The sequence below is a fragment of the Oculina patagonica genome, chromosome 6 (assembly GCF_052425735.1).
Source record: "Oculina patagonica isolate OP01 chromosome 6, crgOcupat, whole genome shotgun sequence".
Classification (NCBI taxonomy): Eukaryota; Metazoa; Cnidaria; class Anthozoa; order Scleractinia; family Oculinidae; genus Oculina; species Oculina patagonica.
Window position 1 is genome coordinate 37400669 of NC_135763.1, and position 18197 is coordinate 37418865.

The 18197-nt window shown below is 37.3% G+C and overlaps 1 protein-coding gene across 2 annotated transcripts; it reads right to left on the reverse strand.

Annotated features, from left to right (window-relative positions):
* Positions 1–339: 339 nt before the first annotated feature.
* Positions 340–18091, reverse strand: LOC144657674 (H(+)/Cl(-) exchange transporter 6-like). 2 transcript variants are annotated; one of them, XM_078518030.1, is made up of 24 exons: positions 17870–18091; positions 15596–15658; positions 14708–14773; positions 13206–13271; positions 12561–12627; positions 11426–11532; positions 10968–11024; positions 10773–10842; positions 10141–10208; positions 9793–9851; positions 9122–9168; positions 8908–8993; positions 8654–8767; positions 7902–8068; positions 7131–7221; positions 6547–6667; positions 5933–6083; positions 5427–5586; positions 4332–4438; positions 3720–4177; positions 3150–3322; positions 2232–2339; positions 1674–1799; positions 340–1319 (listed from the first exon to the last, which is right to left on the reverse strand). In XM_078518030.1, exons 1-24 carry the CDS (start codon positions 17912–17914, stop codon positions 1242–1244), a joined length of 2655 nt encoding a protein of 884 aa, XP_078374156.1. In that variant the 5' UTR covers positions 17915–18091; the 3' UTR covers positions 340–1241. The 2 variants fall into 2 exon arrangements, with proteins under 2 accessions (XP_078374156.1, XP_078374155.1); XM_078518029.1 differs by having other exon boundaries at positions 15596–15661.
* Positions 18092–18197: the final 106 nt, after the last annotated feature.

Here is an 18197-nt window from a genome sequence, read left to right on the forward strand (position 1 = left end):
ACAAAAAGAGGAGCTCCTTGCCTAGACTTGCACCAAGTCGCCCTGACTTTGAGAAAGTCTACTCCTTGCCCCATTCTTGACTTTTCTTTGCCAATTTTTTTTGCCCGATAGACTTTCCCTCACCCCAATAATTCTCCCTGGGTCACCACACTAACAAAAGGTGTCACAATCCTTTATCCACCGTTTTTGCGCACAAGGTATTGTGGGTAAATGTACCAGCTGCCATCTGTTTTGGTATGGTGGAATATTTAAAGCACAGACCCATTTTACACTTATACCTCCCTTGGGAGATAAATCAGCTTTAACTAATAATTTGAACAAAATTAATGACAAAAAAGCAACCACAATACAATTTTATTGTGCACATTTTTAAATTATTTTTCCTTACATGGCTGTAAAATAAAGTCAATTTAAAAATTAACTAAGGTTATCATCTTTTTACATTTGTGTATTAAAATACATTCTCTGGATAAAACTATTATCAATTTTCATTAAATCTACATTAATCTACTCTAGTTTTAAAAACTAAAAATCGGGAAAATTTTGTTAAAATGACAGAAAATTTGTTATCAGAGTTTTCATTAACACAACTCACCCCTTGTAAAAACACCTACATTTATGTGAAGTGCATGTTACTTTCTAGGAATTATTGCCTAACACTGTCTGTAGAATGTGGTCTCTTTTCCTAACTTTTCTATGGTACAAGAAAGCAAGGAAAAAAAGAGGGGCAAGCACTACTCACGAGAATCACAAAAAATTCTTTTCATTTTTTCTAAAGATTTGTGTAAAAATTCATAATTATTAACAAGTTTTTGCTGCCAGATTGGATCTGATTAATTAAGGGACTGCTCGAGATCTATTGAAGCTAAGAGAATGAATAAAGAAAAATTAACTTGGTCCCCCACTTCCTCACTGAACAGGACTTGTCATCGGATATAAAAATCATAGAAATGTAGAACATCTAAGTTGTTAAATTTCTCTATGGGAGAATATTGACATTTTGTATAAAAGACGTATGTTTCTCCTGACACGAAAAGGTCTTTTACTTGCATGACATGCTTATCAAGTTTGTAATTATTAAAATAAGTTAAAACAGACCAGAAATAAATCACTATTGTGACAATGAATTAAAAACTAAAGTTAAATAAAAATTTATGTGAAATTTCCTTAAAATCTTTTAAAAATTTATAGATTTATTAATTTTGTGCTAAATTTATTTGAACTACTAAAAATTTTTATGTCTAGTTGGCAGCAAGGTTCTCTAGACAGTGCTCCATGTATTCATGTGTTAAGTTGTATCTTGTGATCATTCCAACAAGCTGAAAAGAAACACAATCAAACTAATTAAAAATATAGCTCAGGGACCAGCTGAAAGGTGACACTGGCTGAAATTTCACAAAAAACAGAGACTTAGATAAACTTTTAGAGCTGCAAAGACCAGAAATCCAGTTGGGCTTGTTAATGATCCAGCTTAGTGTTTTCTTAGCTACTTCCCTGATAGCTACAATGAGTAGTTATAAGTAGACACCTGGTGTGTTCTTGTGGAAATCCACAAATTTGATTGGTTCTAAAGATGTTGTCTTCGTTGACCGTGTACACAATAGATCTCAGAAATAAAACACTTAGCTGAAAATGGATTAGGGCTGAGAAAAAAAAGGCAGTGAGGTCCCTACCTGCCCCTTAGTGTTAACCACTATTAAATGCCGCAGGCCCATTGTCCTAAACAGGTTGAAAACCAGTGGCACAGGAGTCCAAGGGAACACCATATATGGGCATGGGTTCATATAAGGGGTTACATCCTGAAAAACAAAAACAACGATCCTATACTGTATTCAAAATCATATATTAAATTAATTTCTATTATATGTCAAAGGACGGACACATTTTTGAGAACCAAAATCTTCCTGCATAGGAAAACAAGTAAAACAATCAATATACACAATAAGCCATTTAGAAAAAAAGTTTTAAAAAATATTCTCAGATGTAAAAGAATGAAGCATTGCTCAGAACAAAATTGCCCAACCCCTCACCCCCTTTTTCCATAGCAAACTATATGTTTTAAGCATTTGACACAACAATAAAATAATAATTATACTTTAAATTGGACAGGTGCTTTCCCATGTTGACGTGCTGTTAAACAAATTACGCTAGCATTTATTGTTATGTACGTAGCTATTATTTTCATAAGCTACTCCTCTCAAGACATCTCAAAAAGAAGTTATAGTGCTTACCATAATTTTTTGTTGGTCTTCAAATTCAACGTGTAGATCATGAATGTCAGGGAACCTAGGGTATTCTTCTGTCATACTTGCAAAATTAAGTTCTGGTCGATTAGGCTTCTGAAAATTTAATGGTAGCATAAGGTTTTACAAGGAAAGCATGATCTATAATTAATTGTGAAAATTTATAAAAGATGATAACACATAATTAGTAAATAATACAAGATGGTAAATTTCAAGCTCAGTGATAAATAGTGAAGAAATTATTCAACATAACACGAGCGTGGGACAAAGAAAAAATCTGAGTCCCCAATGGGAATCGAACCCATGGCCTCCCAGATACCGGTTGGGCGCTCTAACCAACTGAGCTACGAGAGACTCGTTGTGAGCTGGGCCATTTACTAGGTTGATATATGGGCCATTTACTAGGTTGGTCATTTACTAGGTTGATATATTATCTCACATAATTAGTTACAAAGAGATGATTATTGCCATGCTCATTTGGCATATACAGTTACATGTAAATCTCCATTATTGTCTCTAAACATTTCATTATCAATCCTCAAGAACAGAAAAACTTGTGAAAACAAACATGACAAACAAATCTTGGTAAAAAGGTGAAGCCTGCATCAGGCCAAAGCTTATCCTAGTTTCCAAAGCAAGAAGCAACTACCGGTAGAATGTATTTTGTTTCCCCCTGGATGAGATGCTAGACCATTGCAAGGTTATCCTCAGCATTAAATTCGTTGGTACCCAATTATACACCTGGGTGGAGAGAGGCACTATGAGAGTAAGAGGTTTGACCAAAAACACAACACAGTGACCCAGCCAGGCCTTGAACCGGGATTGCTCGATCTGGAGACCAGTGCAATAACCATTAGGCCATAGACATGACATAGACATGACATACAAGCCTGTGATTAAATTCACCTGTGAATTCTCTGAGTAGAAAACTCTCTTCTTGAGAAGAGTTACCAGTTGTGACCTGAGGATGATCCCATGGAATGTTAGAGCCTGGGGCTCCTGTTCCTCTGGGTCTCTTGGGAGCACAGTAGGGGCTGGCACAGCACTAGAACCTGGAACAGATGCACTGTAACGGACATCTGAAAAAGATATATATTAAATTGTTTAATGCACCAGAATAATATTTTCAGACTCTTCTAACAGAGGTGGTTTTCATTGACTGATTGTGTTTACAGCCTAGAAATAATTTCTTTGTTAAAATGGAACAAAAAAAAAACTTCTCACAACGTCGACTTGAAAAACTGAGCTCTCTGCATATTTTATTCCTTTCAAACGAAGCAAAAACCATGGAAAATAAATACAAATTAATACAATGTTTCATATAGTATGTCAACAAACCCACATGCAAAATTTGGAGTCGTTTTCTCGATGTTCTTTTAAGTCCATTAAATCACTTCCACCTTTTTGCACCAAACTCTTCAATTGCAACTTTCAAAAGCTGACCTGCACAGAATTATAATGTTCCCTTCATCTTACCATCATCAAGATCAACTGCCACTCTCTCTTGTTCTGAATAGTTAATAACCAATTTGGAGATCAGGGGAGCAGAGGAGGAGAACGGCAGAGAATCTTGATCACTCTCACTTTTCAGTCTTTTTCCTTTGATATTTATGCCATGACCGCCTGGATGGTGTTCAGACCCAGTCCTACTCCTATGCAGTAAACTACTCTCTGCACCACTTGTTAAGGTGCGTCGCAGCTTCTGTTCACTTGTTAAGCTGGAAAGGGTATGTGTACGAGCAAATCGCTCATTAGACGAATCAATGTTCTCCATGAAGTTATTTTCATTGGTGACTTGTTGAGTGTTTTTGTCAATAGTCACTACTGGGAATGCATTGTGCGCTGTGGTTTTGAGAATTCCTACAATGGAGTGAATTCTTGTGTGAGGATAAATATACGACAGACAAGACTCCATGATGTCAGAGGCTTTTAATCTGTGTAAAGAAATATAAACAATGTGTTAACTTACACATAGCACTTCTAAATTAATTTTGAGTCACCCAAGTGTATTGGTTGAACCAGGTGATGCAAATCAGAGGATTTAACAATCTGTGTTCAAGGCATGCTACAGTAATGTTCTCATAGTACCTATACATTTCTTGAGGTGCTGTCCATTCTAGAAGGGGAACACTCTTTAATTTGATATGAATGTCGTAAAGTCCTTCGTTAAACAAATCCCCTGACCACTTTGCCACCTGCAGGAAACCAAACAAACAAATGTATCTACTGCAATCAAAACAGGCCTTATTTCAAATGTTCATTCCACATCTGAGGGCAACAAAGTTCTATCCACAATGGATTTTGCAATAGCTGCAACCCTCTTGTGTGCAACCCTTAAACGAGCTCACTACTGGGCAGCCCCAAGAGGCTTCATAGCATGGTAAAGCAGTGTAATGATGTAATGGCCAGATTGTGCAAGAAGAGTTAAAAATGAAATTTTTTTATCATACATGACTTGTACTGTCAAAGCAAGCTCACAGTGAGCTGACATTTATCTGCATGTCAGATGAGCAACACGCTACTCCCATGCATGATGATAATGTTACGGATGCGTTCACTCAATGTCATGGGTAAAGATGTTGATTGGTGCTATGTTGCACTTGCATATGGAGCAAAATGCAACGGGTGATAACTTTAATATAACAGCTGCTTTAAAACTTAATGACAGCCCTGATGAGAGCGCACAACAGCCCATATGAGTGCATCCATGCTGTTGGCATTGAAGGACAGTGTTACGAATGGATTCGGTTTGGTGAAGTAAACGTTTACCAAACTGAACGCAGGATTCTCGGTAACACAACAATTTTACTCAATTTCAGCTTTAACATGTCGCACCCTTCAACAATCAACTCAAAACACTTCTCGTCTAAAGTTCTTCTCAGAAAGTCTCTCTCACGTGACCTAAACTAAAGTCTAAAAATAAATATCCTCGTGGGAAAATATGTCACATGGACAATGTCATGAACAATGTCACGCTCAGTTTTGGAAGTTACACAATTTTTTGTAACAGACGGCAAGTTGTGACTCTCATTCTTAATAAGAAACTTACAGTATCCATAAAGTAGGTATAAAGATTGTATAAAATTAATACCCTTCTGGAGCAGCTTTTACTGGCTGTTGTTGATAGCTGGTCATTAATAGGGGTTTTTTGGGGGTTTTATGAGAGGTTTACATAATACATACCATGAGTGTTATCATGATTGGCAGGCCATAACTGATCTCATTGGTTGATTCTATTAGTATAACAGTCAGGCTGATTGTCATGCGCACGACTCCGCCCAGGAAAGATGCAGCTCCTATCAGTGCAAATGTCCCATGGTAGGTGTGTTGGTATCCAAGCATTCTAAAAACACACATAATTTATTGCATTTTTATCACAGTGACTGTAAACTTAGTAGATAGAGAGATCTAGTGAGATCTTTAAGTAAATAAATCACATGTTGCTCTTATGGAGCAAAACCAGCCTGGCCCCCTGTTTCGATGACCGTAAAGAGGGTAGGGGGTTTTTTTTTTTTTTTTTTCTGCAAAGCCTAGGGCAAAGCCCAGACTCCCTTGAGCCGAGAACGCCTCGGGACTAGGCTGGAGCAAAACCATAACCTCCTCGCTGTATGCACATTAGAAGTTACTGTAATACTTGCAGGCAACCAATAACGTTTTCAAACCTCCAAGTGTGCTTTATTTGATGTTACCTGCATAGTTCTCCAATAAACCGGCCATAAGCTGCACCACATAACAAACAAGGAACAAACAGGCCACTGGGAACACTGGCACCATATGTCCAACAGGCCAGGAAGTAGAAACAGATAAAAAAGATCCCCAGTGATGTCAAACTGAAGGCACCTAATGAGCAATCATAAACAGATGTAGTATACCTATTCGTCAATTCAATACATGTAAGAACATCTATCAAAAAGGGTAAAATCTGTCATTTAGTTAATGGACCTATACACTCCTGGATGCTGCTTATGATAAACCAATGCATTGCAATAATGAGCTAAGTAATGGCAGTCCTGCATCCTAGACAGTTGAGGAACATTTGTATGTCAAATACTTACAGAAAGCTCAGAGAATGATCAGCAAAAAGCCCAGGCCAAAAAATATTTTAAACAGTCAGGGAAATTGTCTGATCAATAGTTGATGGTAAAAGTTAACTCTTTCTGAAAAGTCTTAATATATAGAATACATAATTCAAATGAAAGCAATTCACTGTAAAACAGAGTCCTTAACAGATTTTGAATAGATTAGTGAATATTATTTTTATTGTCGAGCACCCAAGCAAGTAAGTATTAGTACAGAAATTTACCATCAAGGTGGAAGAGCTGCCTTATTGCTGATTCTTGGGAGGTGAAGAACAATGTTGCCATGTCATTGTACTGTCCATCTTGACAAAAATAAGGTTTGGTGTTATTCCCATTTGTGCTGCCCTATGGAATAAAAATTGTTGTGTAAAAGGATGCATAACAATAGACTTTCCTTTAATAGTGAGGCTGTATTTAGGACGTTACAGAACATGTTCAAATAGACACTTTAAGCCTTACTTTTAATTTTCTTAGTGGTCACCATAAATCCTTTATTATTGATCTCCTTGTGAGCATAATTATTTTATTATCAGTGTAGAAATAATCCAGTGTGATTAGTTCCTTTCTTCTCATAACCTCAACTTTTGGTTTTGTCGGTATCAATAATATGTGGAGAAATAAGGTGTCAATCACTCAAGAATCAAATAGTAATTAGAGCTGAAAGGTTAAAGAATTACATAACACTGACAAGGATTGACAAACAGTGACATCTTGGATCTTGGAGCTTTCCACTATAATTTCTAGTCACAAGATGAAGGTTACAGTAGCTCCCTGTAAATTTTGCAAAAAGTTGATGTTTTCGACTTACTGGAGGAAGTGTCTTACAGCGTGCAAGGTAAATTGGACCAAAGAATGCAACAGATGTGGTAAGGAAACCAACCAGAACTGCTTCAAGAATCCTATAAAAATAAATGCAAAGACATTTCAAGGATGTAAACAATAGACAAATCATATTAGGAAGTGGGAGGCTAGGGTGAACTAAAGGGATTTTGTGAACTGTCACTGAGAACACTTTACAGAGAACTGACAAAATGATGTACAGTGTACATGTTAAACTATTAATCTAACTATAACTTACAGAATTCTCTTGACTATTAGATTGGTTATGCCCGCCATTGGTGTCATCAATCACGTGCATTTGAATGGGTTTTTTCTTGCTGTTTTCCCACTTTCTGTACAACCAATTGAATTTATTTTTTCTTACAAAAAAGGTTCCCAAAGACTTCCTAACCTTGAATTTTGTTATTGGCACGATTGGACCTTGTGTTGTACTTGTGTTGTGTTGTAATGAGGGGGTAATTGTGCTAGTGATTTCAAATTGGCCTCCCGCTGCATGCTCGGCTGATTTCTCCATGAATTGTACTCCGCTCAGTCCATTTACTATTACTAATAATAACTAGTATTGTTCTTTGAATTTAGTGGGTATATCAAGACATGCTAGCTTGTATCTCCTGGTTGATCTCTTTCTGTATTCTCACAACCTGTTACCTTGATGATGTCATGATACTGTAAGGAGAAGACAGCTGTTTACCACTTCTTGGCTTATGGAAAATACAAGTTTGATGAACTTAGCACTAACCTGACATGCTTAGCTCGCGAATAGACATGCAAGATGCGATGTACTGTAAGATGTTTGTTCAGTGCATTGAACCATGCTCCAAGAAGACCACCAACAAAGCCCATAGCAATGAAAATCAGAAGGTCTTGTATGTTCCACAGATTACACTTCTCTGTTCCTTTGCTACACTTTAAATTAAAAAGAAAATAATAATAAAATTATAATTTTCAGCTTCATTATTGTAAGTTGTCCTATATTCAATGGTTGATTCCTAGACCAAAAACCAGACAGTGTCTTTAAAATAGCTGGTGAGATTAAATGTTAGCTGTACTAAGAAGAAATTTGTCTAAGTCCAGGTGATTTCCTCCTTGGGCTGGACTGTTTTCTGTTGGCCTCCTCTCTTACAGGGGTTTCTTGTGAAATGTTTAAAAGTAGGTGTCAACATGTATCTGGAAGAGTAGCCAGCTGTGACAGTGCTGAGCTTGTTTGTCACGAGCTGACTGCTTTGACCAGAGTAACCAGTGACATAATGATTATGATCAAGTTAGTAGCCAGTGGAACTCTTGTGGTCGCTGGCTTGTTTTCAAAATCCTGTCCTACAACCCAGTTATTACTCATCACTGTTCATAACGAGTTATAGGAGACTAGTCCCTGGTGTTTGTGGGCCTTTGCAGGTCTGAACAAAATGAAAGTTGTGTTTCACCCGAGTGAGATCATTCAAAATGCCCAATATAAAAGTATTTAACAACTGCGAGAAAAAAATCAATACGCACACTAAAGACTCCAAAGTTGAGCAAGCCAGGCTGGTTAAATGAGCCCCAGCCATATCTGAACATACCAGACAAACAAAAGTTCAGTGTGAATGTGGACGCCATGGAACAGAAGAACTGAAAACAGGGAGAAAAATGTATTAGGAGCACATTTTGTAACTGGTAAAATGTATATAACTATCCCATGCATCTAATTTTCCAATACTGTTGCTGCATGGTAAATCTTTGGCTGAATTTTTAAAATGAATCAACCTTACACTTCTCCATGTCAGTCCTTGGTTCCAAAAGGAGCTTCCTTCTTCCAAGCTAAATAACACTCCTCCAATAGGTGCCCCAAAAGCCGCTGAAAAAAGAGAAATGGTTGACAGAACAGTAATCAATGTTGATAAATTTAGTTTGTTAATGATATTATAATCGAATAATGATGACAATGATCACATTCTAAATTTTAATCTTGCAATTGCCTTTTACCTGCCACCCCGGCAGCTGCACCTCCTGACACAAAATCTCTCTTCTCTCTGAAAAAAATATAATTAAGTTTTTATTTATTTAGCTATTTGAAACAATCATTAAAAAGGTGATTAGTTTGATATTCTATAGAGGAACTGTTGTGCTGTGTCTGTGTGCAAGTTATGATTATCGAAATGGAGGATTGTGCACATAATAAATAATTTATTATGTGCACAAGGAGGCAATTATTGTCTTATATAAAAAAACAATAATTATTATTGTTTTTTTATATAAGACAATGATTGTAAAGGTGTTCAACAACAACAACAAAAACTTTACAAAATTACACATATTAATAATATTCTAATTAATAATAATATAAATTAAACATATTAATAATACATATTAATAATATTATTTGTTCAATTACACATATTATTAATATTCAGTTTGAAACCTGTCTGTTCAAAAGAAGGGATAGTCAAACATATGATTATCAGCATGAAGTTAACAAACTAAGTATCAAATCATCATTTTTGTAGTGAATATTTCAAAAAGCTGAGTTGGAGCAAAATGGTGGATTTTACACAAATTTTTCATTAGTATTAATGAATGAGAAATAAGACAGCATGTGTAAAGGTGTTCAATACATATCATTTATATAAATAAATATATATTAATCAGTTTATTACCTGTCTGTTCGGAAATAGGGAAAGTCGAAGTTGATTTTTCTAAATGCAATACTTTGAAACTGTAGAAAGAAAAATAACATACAACCATATGTTACTGCAAGTAAATAAGATTAGAACTAACAATAACTTGAGTAGGGTCATTTTTCATGTTCCACTGTGCACATGTCATGTTGTGTGTAAATGACAATTAGTAAAAAGGAAAAATTAATTATTAAAAACTAAATAAAACAGTGCGAAAAGAGCCTCAAAATTTCTCCTGAGTGAAAATTTCTTGATCAAAGTTTTTATGATTTATTTATTTTATTTATTATTATGATTTATTTAATAAATTTAAAATTTATGTACTACCTGAGGCACTCCAGCTCCAATGATTGCACCGCTGTGGATCATAGGTCCTTCTTTACCAACAAACAAACCTGATGTCAAAAAAAGGAAATCCACAACACAGTCACAAAAATCAATGATTAAAAATATTCTAAGCAGAAAAAAATATTTGATGCGTACAGAACACAGGACTTCAAGTTATTTGGCAACATCATCAGGAGACATGTGGGGCTTTCAACAAGACCCATCACCAGCTTAAGTTCAACCTAGCTCCCTATAAAGGGGAGATAATATTGATCAGCATTTTTGTTGCTCTCTGGAGGCCCTGCCAGGTGGGTTCCCATGTTGCTTGTCTAAATTAAAAAATGCACCATGTCGAAGTTAGCGTCACTGTCGGTAGTAAAATTGAAGGAAAATTACATGTCCTTGTCGGAATTTAAGTTTTTCCAAAAGGGTTGTAGTTTGTCGAGATTTTATTTTATGTGCTGTGGCTACTTTTTGGGCCATGTCGCTTGTCAGAATTTACCCTGGCAGGGCCTCTCTCTGACCAGCGCCGCATAAAGACAGCCACCTAGTTCAAATCTTTTTTAAAGCCCTGGATATGTAGTTAACCACCTTGTTGGACTTTTTCAAATCTAACTGAAGAGTTCTCTTACCTCCAGCCACACTGAACAGTACACCAACTGCCTTGCATACGAGAGTTTTAAGTCGTACCACATGAGGCACCTACAACAAGAAATGAATGCCTCAATTATGCAGCCAGCTGCCAATTCAAATTTTTTGAAAACCTGCTAAGCCATGAAGTGCTATCATGATAATAATAGGTGTTTATTTCAAAATTAACTAGTAACCTTTACTCCATTTAAGTAACACTTGATTTCAGGAATTCCACTTCCAGCTGCTACTGGCTACAAAAAGAAAGTAAAATTATTATTGTCAGTGATTAATATTAGGGTAAGTGAAAGTGTCCTGGGAAAAATAGGGAGGAGAATATTTAGGAGAAGAGCAATAAGGTACTGAGGAGGGAGGGTAGGGAATGTATCTTGAGGTACTGAGACGGGGGTTAGGGGCAAACATGTGCTGAGGATGAGGGTTAGGGGAGTTACCTTGGGTAGCACAGGGAGAGGTACCCTTACCTGATGTAGTAAGGGTGGGGGAGGAGGTGGTGGTGGCAGTGGATCAGGAGGAGGTACCATGAGATACTGAGGAGGCTCAAGGTTTATGGAAACTTCCCGAGACACTAAGGGGTAGGGTTGAAATAAAAATGAGGTACATAATTATTAATTGCAAAATAACAACTTTCCCCTACCTCAATGGCACAAAGAATCCCAGCTACAAGACAGAATACGCCATTAATTGCCATCAGAATAAGAAGAGTTATGGCTAAACAACCAGAGGGTGTGCAGTTCATAAGAGCTAAACGTTCACAGTGGAAGGTGGGTTAAGGTTAATATATATCACATATCAGATTATCTATCTCATAACATCTATGTTGTGGTTACCGTATTTACTCGAATAAGCTCCGCCCCAGAATAAGCGCCGCATTTGGGACCAAGAAGTTAATAAGCGCCGCCCCCCGAATAAGCGCCGCAGCCCCAATGAGGCGCTTATTAGAGGAATTCCGTATAACTAAAAATAGCACTACAAAGCAACTCTAAAACAGCCTTGGAAATTCCTTTTCGTCAAAAGCGATGTTGCGCAGTTCAAAGTTATTATATTTTACCGCTCGCCCATTATTTTTTCTATCCAAAATTCTTACAATATGTAGTTCTGTTAACATTGTGAAGGCCGTGAACTTTGTCGGGACAGCAAGCGCAAAAACTCTCCTCCATAAGAGACCATTACCCACAATCAAAAGTCCCTTGTTTTTGTTACTGTGGAAGTTTCGTCTATATTAGATTGTTAATGTGGCGTCCAATTTTTAAATAAGCGCCGCCCTCAAATAAGCGCTGCCCTCAAATAAGCGTCGCACTTGAGGCGCGGAAAATTTAATACGCGCCGCGGCGCTTATTTGAGTAAATACAGTATATGGGAGATGCAGGCCTTATGGTCAGCATGCTAGACTCGGATCAAGTGGTCCAGGTTCAGGCCCTGGCCAGGGTCATTGTGTTGTGTTCTTGGGGAAGATGGTGCCTTTCTCGACCCAGGTGTATAAATGGGTAACAGGGAACTATAATGCAGGGGGGTAACCCTGTGATGGACTAGTATCCCATCCAGGGAGGAGTAGAAATACTCTTAGTTACCCTTGGTACAATTTGGTATTAATTAAAAATATACACTGGTCAGAACAAAGGAAAATACCAAATTGTACCAAGGGTAAAATTGAACCAGCGCACACAACTTATAAACATCCCCCAACTAAAGATTGTCAACATTCTTGTTGCCTGTCTCCTTGACAGTGTTTGTATCAATTTCCAAAAAGAAAATGGCTTGCAAAAAGATACATTTGTCAATAGTGTCAAACTTCCATTTGGTTAAAAGCGTCACAAAATAATCAATAAAAACAGCAACCTGAAATAAACATTTTACATTAATTTTTGTTAGCCATTCCATAAATATCTACAGTGTATACACAATCATCAATGTTAGAACTTCAGTTACTGTAGTGATCAGACTCAACTGAATGTGCTTGCAGATTTGTGATTCAACAGGTAGCCTTTAGGTGAATGCGAAAACTTAACAGAACGTAAAAGCTAGTAAATGTACACTAAGTAACTCTATTCACAGTACATGTAACTACTGAGGTATCAAAACCTAAGATGAGTGCATTACATGTCAGGAAAAGTCACAAATTAAATGGCATGTGCACTTGACTATGGTCAAGAAAGAAAGAAGCAAAGAACCTCAAGTCACATACAAATGTATGGGGCACTTACTATTACAAGAAAGTAATTTATTTTGTGAAAATTATTAATAAAAATAAATACTGCTGAGACCTATTTATATCATTGTTAATATGTAACTAACACTAGCAGCACATTATGGTTCCTTTGTTATACATCCATACTATCACTGGAATATATCACCAAACAATTAATTCATTTACTAGCCTTTTGATTGGTTGTCTTTCTGATATATGAACAACTTACCAGGCCTGTGAGTATTCCAATTGCACCTGTCACTAACCATCTGACAACTTCCTGTCCCCATAGTGACTATCATCGTAAGAAAACACATAAGGTCGTGATAAAATCACAAAATATGATTGGTCGAATGAGTTACTTGGCAATTCTTAGTAACATTCAATGTGTGGTTCCAGAAAATATCCATACCCCCACCACGGAGGGTATTTCACGTAAGACCCCCCACCTCTCTGGAATTTCCGTTTTTGTTAAGAAAAATAAACCCCCCCCACCCCTCCGGAATTTCCAAAAGTATATTGCGTACCCCCCAGCCCCTCTGGAAAAAAAAAGATAAATTGTACAATGCTCTAAATTTTAGGCCACCTCTCTTGTAAACAGTTACAGTGTATAACTGATCGATCGGAACGGGAAGATATGTTAGAACGATACATACGTTACATGTACTGCTGAAGACAAAATAAGAAATTTCCTCAAAAGTAAACAAACAAAATATCTGGTAGTCACTTGTCAAATTACCTTGTTGTATAACCATCCATCCCTTTTCATTCCAATCGCTTTAGAAAACCGCTATTAAAATGTATCAGAACACGGATTTGAAGTGTTGATATAAACCATAAACATTCAGCGTAAACGCGATCGCAAAATCGCTAATGCTCGCTGAGAAAGCAAAATTTAACAGGAAAATTACAAACAAATAGCCAGAAATAACAAAACCATGTTAATCTCGAGTTTCTGACATCATTACACTATTTTCATCTATTCACTATTTTTGTGAAACTTTTCACAAACAAGGACGATTTTCCTTCGATCGAACGTGAAACAAGCAACCCTTGACACCAGTGCCTTTCGGTCAAACCACGTGACAAGTTTCGGGGGACTGGTAACAAGTAATGGCGGACGAACGAACATGGAGGATTTCAGTGAAATTATTTGCTTTCAGTGTGCTTTCAGGAGAAAGAAAACCCGTTTTAAATGTAAAGCGATTGTGAATCAAGAACCCAGAGTGCTATTTTTGCTATGTAAAACACTTGTAGAGTAGGTAAGAAACGATTTTTGAAACTAGTTTGCACTGCATCAAACTTGACCGTCTGGAAACATAATTCCACTGGCAACCCCCCTCCTCTTCGGAATTTCCTGGGCCCTTGACCCCCCCACCCCCCTGGAATTTCCAATTTCCTCCGTGGTGGGGGTATGGATATTTTCTGGAACCACACAATCATAGGGGGTGGGCAAATTAATTTTGTTTGCCAATATCTCAAATGCTAGATATCAGGTATTTTAATTGTTCATCGCCATGAATAATTAACCCATATTAAACCATATTTACTTGCTGTTAAATCCCCAGTTTCATCGGTTTAAGGCACACTCCAGAACTTTACATTGCTAGCTATATACCATACACACTATGGCAAGCAGCATTTTGATGTTTTCTCGAACCACTACGGTAATTAAAAGAACACATTTATTTTTTTTAGTTTATTTATTTTCAATTTAATACATGAATCTACCTTTTTGTCTCTTGATGCAAGCATCTGTGAAAAAGGTTTGTTGTAGCAGACATCATAATCAAGGCTCTGTTGAAGAACAATAACATTGCAGATTCTCAAAATACAACTTGAAGAACAGAAACGTCATTAATCTCTTGCAAATGGCAGAGAACAAGTTTGTTCAATAATACTGAATGCAATCTTTATTTGGATGAAATATAGGTACCTTATATATACCTTAGGGATCTTAATGCTATAAGAGTCAAGAAGAATTTAACAGTATTATTAATTGTAAAATTCATTAATAATGCATGAGGGTGCAAACCAATCCCAGCACAGTATCAGATCACATGTACACAACTGTAAACCCCAATACAAATCAGACAAAAGAATTAACTTTTGATACAAACTCCTGCTCAGCTAATTAGTATTCATTAACTTTTGATACAGATCTCTACTGATTCGCATAACAATACTTTACATTCAATTTATTGTTTTCATTTCACAAGTAGAATAAAATTTCGTGTCCGATCTGTATGGCCGTTACAATGGCTCGCCTAGCGGCTCGCCATTGTAAACGCCCATACAGATCTCCCGCTCATATTTTATCTACTACTTAAAAATTGAAATGTAACCAGGATAAGACATATTAAAAATGTAAAAAGCGTTCTCTGGTTTAAAAAGTTAATTAAGAAAAAATATAAGCTTTGGCTATTTTACTATATCCTTTAACGAATGTAAAAAGAGAGTCATATTTCCAATCACGCGCTTACTCTCTTTTTTTCATTCGTTAAAGGCTATAGTAAAATAGCAGAAAGCTTATATTTTTTCTTAAATTTTTTAAACCAGAGAACGGTTTTTACATTTTTAATAAGTATTATTAATAACAGCTCAATGTCTAGCTAGTACCTCATAGTCTTTACTTGGAAGGTTAGATCTTGCATGAGAATGTCCCTCAGTATGAAGCTCTATCTGCTTGATGAAAAATCAACCTTTAATGTTCTGACCAGTAACTGTATCAGTATTGTATAATATTATAATTTTCCTGTACGGCGCTGAGATGTGGAGGATTACATTAACAGATATCGAGCAGCTAGACGTTTTCCACCGAAAATGTCTAAGAAGAATCCTCTGAATATTCTGGCCACACACCATCTCTAACTGTGATCTCTTTGAAAGAACTAAGCAGAGACCCATCTCAGAAACCGTGAAGGTCAGGCGATGGAGATGGATAGGTCATATCTTGAGGAGGGAAAAAGACAACAATTGCCGAGTTGCTCTCACCTGGACCCCTGAAGGCAAGAGAAAGCGAGGAAGACCCAAGATTTCGTGGAGAAGAACTGTGGAAGGTGAGCGTAAAGACCTGGGCTGGGCTAGCTGGAATGAGGTGAAACAGCGAGCAAAAGACCGTGAAGGATGGAGGACGTTTCTGGGTAGCCTTATGCTCCAGTCAGAGGAGCAAAGAGGATGAATGAATGAATAAATGATAATATTATACTCTGATGGTTATAAACACACTGGAATCCTGCAAGTGGTCTGGGTTTGAGTGCTGATCCAGGTCACTGTCATGTGTTCTTGGGCAACTAAGTTAATTTTCTGACTCTCACAGTGCCCCTCCCCACCCAGGAGTATAGCTGGAGGCAAATGAGGAGAAGCAACAATCCAGTAGCTTTGTATTATCATGGAAAGCAGTAAAGGTTCATGGCAATGCTGGCCAGTTTGGCTTGAGTGAAGATTTTATTACCTTTTTTTACCTTGCACTGAGCTGAGGGTGACATGTAAAGGCTTTAGGGTTTTGTAGGGTTTTTGTAACTTTAAGATCTAGAGATGCAAAAGACTATAGGAGACAACTGTCTTGTGAAACAGAGGATTAGTACAAGAGAAAAATGGATAAGGAACTAGAGTGAAGCTTAATTCAGGGGAAGATGATAAGTGGGATGAAACAAAGATGGGGTACATGTATATGAATGCGAAAAAAATCTGTGTGTGTAAAACAGGAACACAAACCAGTCTTTGCCACTATCTGCACCCTTATTTGCAGGTCAATTCTACATGTAAAATTAAATCTTATCATTGTCTACCTAATATCACTGCCTTGGTAGTCAGTGGCTTTTCACCAGACTCACCTCAATAATAACATTGCTATCTTAGGTCCTATTTACATGAAAAGACTTGATGATCCTTATAATGCTAGGATTATCCTAGCACTAGGATCATTTGAGCACAACATGTTTTCAGCTTTCAGTATATAAATGAACGGTTGCATTTGACCCTAGGGAGTGCTAGGATCATCCTTATCCCATCTGAGAGGCAGGGTTTTCAAAACAAGCTGGTGACTGCCAGAGTTCCACCAGCTACTTGATTAAATGTCACCGGTTACTCTGGTTTTAGCAAATTATCAGTCGGCTTGTGACAACAACCTACTCTTTCAGTTGCCGATGCCTACTCTGAAAACATTTTGAAACCCGTAGAGAGGCAGGATGAATTTTATGCAAGGATGATCCTAGCGCTAGAGCCAAATGCAGCCATTCACGTGTAAACTGCAGTGAAAAGCTGATAAACATGTCATGCTCAGACGATCCTTGTGCTAGGTCCTCTTTCTATGTAAATAGGGTATCAGCCTAGTCCACAGCCGTTCTCGGCACAGAAGCAGTCTGGACTTTACTGTAAGTGGTGATGTCACTACATTTGCCAAGAACAGCCCTCTCTCATTCACCTCATCCCTGGCTTTTTGACGATATTCAAACAAGGACAATGCCTGCAGAGTAAGCTGACGAGACATATTTTAGTCGAGACCCTGTTTGGGACTCACAAGACAATGATGACGTTCTTGTTCGCTTTTTCTTCCATTAAATAATGTTTATTTCAATTTTGGTAATGACCATGAGAGGGCAGGGGAGATCAGGTCTGTAACAAGTCACTTGGGACAGATCAGATATGTCGATCTCCCCAAGGATCTTTGATCTCCCCTGCCCTCTCATTCAAGAAGTCTCTTCGGTAAAAAGTGAAAGTAGCATTTTCTGAATTCATTGTCCTGATTTTGAAACCATGACATTTTTGACATCGATCTCAAGCATTTCCTGAACAACTTAAGCGTTCTTGAGCTCATATTAGAGTTTAATAGAGTTTAAGTTTTTAATATAACCATATCGAATGAAATTATAGGATGTAATTCCCACTCACCAGTTCTGAGCCTTCAGTAAAACGCAGCCTTTGTTGTTCTTCCATGTTGATTGCACCGTTTTATAAATGGCAATTGAACGGCAAAGAGAATAGCCAACAGATGTAAGGTTCTCTGCAGCTCTTTTCTCATGAAAAAGCTCAAACTTTGCCTTTTTCTAGAACATTTCCTTCAGCAAACCGCTTGGTGGCTGTCATCGATGGTTCGAACCACAGAATTTCCGAACCACACACTCCCCACACAGGTCACAGAGAGAGTAGATTGGGTACCAATTATCGAGATCGACAACAAGGATAAATGGCGCGAATTACTTCTGCAGCTTCTATAAAT